The sequence below is a fragment of the Nanorana parkeri genome, unplaced genomic scaffold (assembly GCF_000935625.1).
Source record: "Nanorana parkeri isolate BGI_ZX_2015 unplaced genomic scaffold, ASM93562v1 scaffold3855, whole genome shotgun sequence".
Lineage (NCBI taxonomy): Eukaryota > Metazoa > Chordata > Amphibia > Anura > Dicroglossidae > Nanorana > Nanorana parkeri.
In genome coordinates this window covers 13,772-19,645 of record NW_017310122.1, presented here as the reverse complement: position 1 = coordinate 19,645, position 5,874 = coordinate 13,772, and the positions used below count along the sequence as shown (strand labels likewise).

General features: G+C 40.9%; 1 protein-coding gene across 1 annotated transcript in view; it reads right to left on the bottom strand.

Moving 5' to 3' along the window:
- Window positions 1-754: 754 nt before the first annotated feature.
- Window positions 755-5,874, bottom strand: part of LOC108803548 (fish-egg lectin-like) — a 5,582-nt gene continuing 462 nt past the window's right edge. Inside the window, exons 2-4 of the mRNA XM_018575381.1 lie at window positions 3,874-4,101; window positions 2,302-2,635; window positions 755-943 (exon numbers count right to left, since the gene is read on the bottom strand). Coding sequence (XP_018430883.1) covers window positions 796-943; window positions 2,302-2,635; window positions 3,874-4,101 — 710 coding nt within the window. The 3' untranslated portion in view covers window positions 755-795. The remainder of the gene's footprint in view (window positions 944-2,301; window positions 2,636-3,873; window positions 4,102-5,874) is intronic.

Below are 5,874 nucleotides of genomic sequence, written 5' to 3'. Positions count from 1 at the left end.
GAAAGTTGACTGATATCCAATTGGAAGTTATTACTAACTGGCTGGTTGTTGGCCCTTTAAAAGTAACTCCACTTTTGGGGATGAGGAACTGGAGCAAAGCTTTAGACTGGAGCACTGACAAGCTGCTGCAGCAAAATCAATTTCCCCTGGGGGCCACAGGGGATCCCAAACCAACCCAATTCAGAAGCTGTCTCATGCTTCTCAGAGACAGATATCTACTCTCTCAGAACAGTCAGTGGGCAACCAAGATGAGAGGGACTGAGGGGCTTCAGTTAGACCCACTGAATGGGAGCAGGTTGCCGCTCTTCTTCTTACACAGTGCAATGGCGATGTTTATCTTGCTGGTTGTAGGCTAATAGGCTTACAGGGCCTAAAATATGCCAGACAGCCACCCACCCCAGTCACACTCTAGGCCTTAGCCTTATCAGTAGAGTACTAATTGTGTCCTGGTGGACATGTTTCTAGTGGTGTCGGTACAGTTCTCTTGTATATCTGTGTAAATGTTTCTGGGGCTGTCAATACAAAACTCATTGTATATAAGTAATATTTCTCTGACAATACCAATGACCACAATTATATAGAAGAAAGCTTTATTTGTTCTGAGATATTTTTTAAACAAGATACAAACGTTACATTAGATGCTTTTAGTGGCAGTGCAAAACATTGCAGAAATACAAGCATAGCCAAACACCAACTGACAGAGATAAAAAGATGGAGAGAGACATCCGTGCATTCACCTAGGCTTAGATCATGCTATAGATCGCTCTTCTTGGTCTTGTGTTCTGGCCAAATCAGTTATACGTTGTCTGCACAACGATAGATGTCACCAGTTGGGTTGATAAGCCACAGATAGCCATTGTCGTAAGTGACGTGTTTGAAAGTGGCGCAGAAGTCCAGCTGGGTCCAGGATGATCCGGTTGGGGTTTTGGAACTGATTCCTTCCCTGAAAGAAAAATACAAATATGTCTTAGTTATATAACATTTTAAAGTGTTTTTGTAAGAAAAAGTTTATGGAAAATCAATCAACATAGCAACTGAAAAAGCCTTTTGGCATTACTCCTGGCCAGGTCACTATCTGCAAGGAGTTTGCATGTTCTGCTTCTGTGGGTTTCTTCCGGGTACTCCGGTTTCCTCCCACACTCCAAAGACATGCTGGAAGGTTAATTGGCTCCTCTCTAAGTTGGCCCTCTATGTATGCATGTGAGACAGGGACATATAGGGATTGTAAGCTCCTTGAGGGTAGAGACTGATGTGAATGTGCAACTATGTAAAGTGCTGCAGAAATTGTCGGCGCTATATGAATACCTGTAATAAATAAATACTACGATAAGCTTTCCATACTGACTAAATGGTAGATGTATAAAAACCATAGTGATTGGAGGTATCATTTATTGCCTATGTTGAGTGTTATGATCTCAGGTAAATAAATAAAGGGAGCAAAAAGCCCCAGACCCGATGACACTGTTGGGAGGTTTCAGTGATTGCTGAATGATAAGTAGTAGATTTGTCTAATTGGCTTCTCCTCAACATTTACTATTAAAGTGACATTAAATCTTAAAAATGCATTCAAGTACCCTATCAACAAAAATGCATCTTATTTGTGTATCACTCGGCTGTAAATCCTCAAATCATCTCTGAATTGGTGCTGACACTGTCCTTCCTTCTGGAGGGTGGCTACTTTTGTTCCCCATGGTACCTGTGTGTTGTAAAGTAGCCACCACTCCAAGCTCACTCCCGGTATAGAATACAATCTCAATCCAATTTATTAAACTAAACCTGAAATTCCATCATAGGGGTGAGCTTGGAGTGGTAGCTACTTTACAACACACACAGGGACCATGGGGGAACAGAAGTAGCCACCCTCCAGAAGGAAGGACAGTTTCAGCACCAATTTAGAGATGATTTGAGGATCTACAGCCGAGTGATACACAAATAAGATGCATTTTTGTTGATAGGGTACTTGAATGCATTTTTAAGATTTAATGTCACTTTAATAGTAAATGTTGAGGAGAAGCCAATTAGACAAATCTACTACTTATCATTCAGCAATCACTGAAACCTCCCAACAGTGTCATCGGGTCTGGGGCTTTTTGCTCCCTTTATTTACCTGAGATCATAACACTCAACATAGGCAATAAATGATACCTCCAATCACTATGGTTTTTATACATCTACCATTTAGTCAGTATGGAAAGCTTATAAGAAACATTTTTGTTAAACGTTAAGGTACTTGAATGTATTTTTAAGATTTAGTGTACCAAAGACATGAATGTTAGTGCACACATAGTTTAAAACAAATACCTTCTGTAAACATTGCCGGCTGAGTTGACACCATACACAGAACCATCTGTTCCAACCTCTATCATCACCAGACTGCCTTCAATCTGCTGCCATTGGTTTCCCTGGCAGGCAGTTGGGTTGACATTGTGGCGGAAGTAGATGTTGTTGCCGCTGTTCACTCCCCAGCAGCCCACTGGCCCACAGCTGTAATATTTCAGTGATCCTTCAAGTGGGGTGAAGGATACAGCAGAAGATTTTGAAATTGTGCAACTCTGTTTCAAGCAGTAGATGTTGTCCTGGGCGTTCACTCCACTCAAGAACTTATTACCACCAGCATCTACCTGCTTCAAGAGCCCTGTGGAAAAAGCACAGAACAAAACATTGCCCCATTAAATTAAATGCAATAACAAAGAAAAGATTATAATAATGATATTCAATTGGAACCCTCCTATGGAGTAACATATCATTGTTGCTTATAGCATGGTGGCTAAATGTCCTTCCTCTTGCAAAACAGTCCCCCTTTTTTGCATAATGTGCTGTGCTGCCTCAAGTCTCATGACATTTACAGCCAAACAGGGGCAGTACATTGTTGGCCCAGCAAGGCAGCCATTTTTCCTTGTTACTGGAAAGTGTCCTTCCCATCATTCCAGTACTATTGGCATCTATGTTACAGTGTCTAGCATATCAAGTATTGACTTTTAAACAGCTTTTGTAGCACCAGATTTCACCAACAGACTGGGCTGTAGCTTAAAGTAGAACTATGGCCTTTTCTTAAAAAAATATATGTACAGCAGCATTTAATTTTAAGTGCATCTGAACTTAGAGTTTTCTCTTATTCCCCCTGCAAAGACCTGTTGAGCCTGCCAGTGAAGTCCACCTAATGAAGCCTCCTGAGATGATGTGGCAACAATGCTGCACTGCTCCTGAATTCATAGCAGCATTGTCCCTCCTGCACTACAGTGGAATGATAAAATGTTGCTGGGGGTGTGGCTGTCATTATTGTCACTGCCGATTCATAAGCCTATGGCTCGTCAATCAGCACCAGGTCCGGCCCACTGCTTTCTGGATTGGCGTGGATTGACACAGCGTCTGTTGCTAAAACTCTCCCACTGTAAGCCGCAGAGGGGGAGCTTGTGAGACACAAATGGAGGAGGATTTGGCTCAGTCAGGGAAGGTAAAGGAAGTTTTTATTGTTTACTTAGCTTGACTACTGTGGCTTGTGCATCTCGTACTAACTGGATTTGGAACTTGTTTAGACTAAAAGAGCCTTTAGATGTAATTTAACTCTACAGGTACAACTCCAGATTTTGACCAGACCCAGGAATATAGAAGAGTAGAAAACAAAATGCAATGCATTTCCATGTTTAGGCATCGATGGGTGTGCTGCCACAATAGTTGTATTCACAGCCTCAGTCAATATTTACATTAATGTTAAATGAGAATTATATAGTTCATTTTCCAATCAGAGTCAGAATAATGGGTGCGCTTTCTAGTAGTGTCTAAAGCGACTCAGAATATCTTAGTACTATGTCGATGACCCAAATATCTTTTCATATATCAGATATGTTCATTTGTCAAATCATTTTTTTTTACCTGATACAGACATCCACTCATTGTCCTGCAACTTATAGATGGTGTTGGCTTTGTTCACACCCCAAACTCCAGCAGGTCCAACAGAAACATGGATGAGCTTTCCAGGAACTTGTTTCCAGTTATTGTCTACCCAATGGTAAATGTCATCTGCATCGTTCACTCCGTATACTTCACCAGCGCCGGCATCAATCTGCTTCAGTTTTCCCGGGATTATTGTACACTGAAAATCTGAATTAAAGAAAAATCAAATAAATATATACAGTATTGTGTGTGTGTGTGTTAGATAGATATATATATCTATCTATCTATTTCATTAAAAATAATATTAAAAACAAAATCACAAACAAACACACAAAAAGGAATATACATTTTTACGTTTTTAAATAAACAGAAGCGACAGAAATGTTGGCGGTAAAAAAGCCCTACATAATGTATCTTCATTTTGCGAATGTAGATTTTGCGAATGCTTACATTTAATGATTTTTATTTTATGCAAAGGGCCCATTCACATTGCACTGCTGCATGAGCACACTTGTGTTAACACCGATTGTGTTAAGGGAGACTAATCATTTGAATGGGCTGCCTAAGGCACCAAAAAAGATGCACGCAGTATATCTGTCAGCACACGGGAGTGCACAGAAATGCATTGCCCTATGTTGCGCTGTGCTACAATGCAAGTGAATGAAGAAGGTGTGCTGGGGTGAACAGACCCTATTTAAATTATCAGTACTTCAATTACTGGGTCAACTAGCTAATACTCACAGGGCTATTCACAAAAGGGTGAAGGGTTTGGAGGAGGCAGGAGAAGTGAACAATCTAGGACAAAATAGCTGATTTGGGACAATTCTCCAATTCAGATCACTTTCCAGTTCAGCTATGTTGTCCTAGATTGTTCACTTCCCCTGCCTTCTCCAAACTCTTCACCCTTTTGTAATAGCCCTGTCAATTTTTTCTCATTTATGGCACTCGTTGAGGAGTTAAATACCAACAGCAATGTAGTTGAAGAACCTGTCTCGGATACAAACTGAATGGATTATTTAGCTTTGTCTTTCTATTGCATGGTTTTAGTAAATCGAATGGAAATTGTAGAAAGTTATACAGATGTTGTACAGATGACATAGTGTATGACTAGCTTAGAACCTGTCCCACCTCGGAGTCTTTACCGGCAGTGTAATAATACTTGTAAATGCAGCAACAGCCAAAAACAAATGACTGGATCCCAGGCCTTGTACTGTTCTGTTGTTTTCTGTACAATCATTTGTATTACAGGGACCCATAAGATCAGTAGCAACTGGCAAGTAATAAAACTCATCAAAACTCATTCACACCTCCCAAAATGTTTTATTTTCTTTCCTCGTTTAGCACAGATATCTGAACTGATTCCACTCCTGATTACTCTATAAGAGAATTCAGTTAATACTGTGCGGAATACCACAGGAGGACTAAAGCTTTGGCTGTTGCAGCAAGAATAGTGAGTCCTGAAAGAGGGTGCATCAGATTGAGAAACGCAGTGAGGATATCTCACCCGTGGAACAGACAAAAGCCAGAAATGCAGGTAAAAAGGATTTATTACAGTGGTAGTAAAACATATTAAAAAAAACAAGGGGAGGGAGGGCACTGGTACTTTTAGCTATAATTCGCTAGAATGCACAGCATATTAGCCCATTATGGCAAACCTACCTGCCAAACCGATTCCCTCCAGCGCTGCGCTCCACCCTCACCTTGCAGGTGCTTCCATCTTTGCCCTGATCTGCTTCTTGGTTTTCAAGTCTTCGGCTGCTTAATTGGTTGTGTTGTGCATGTGCTCAGTAGTGACCTAATCTCGGCCACGCTGGGTCTGCGCACTGAGCTACACATGCGCAGCTCAGGGTACAGAAAAACAAAAATTGCTGAATGGCAGCTAGAAGCTTTTATGGCAGAAGAGACTTACCCAGCCTCCAGTGTCATAGAAGCTGATCACCTGGTTTTTTTTTTTTTTTTCTTTTTTAAATACCCATATTT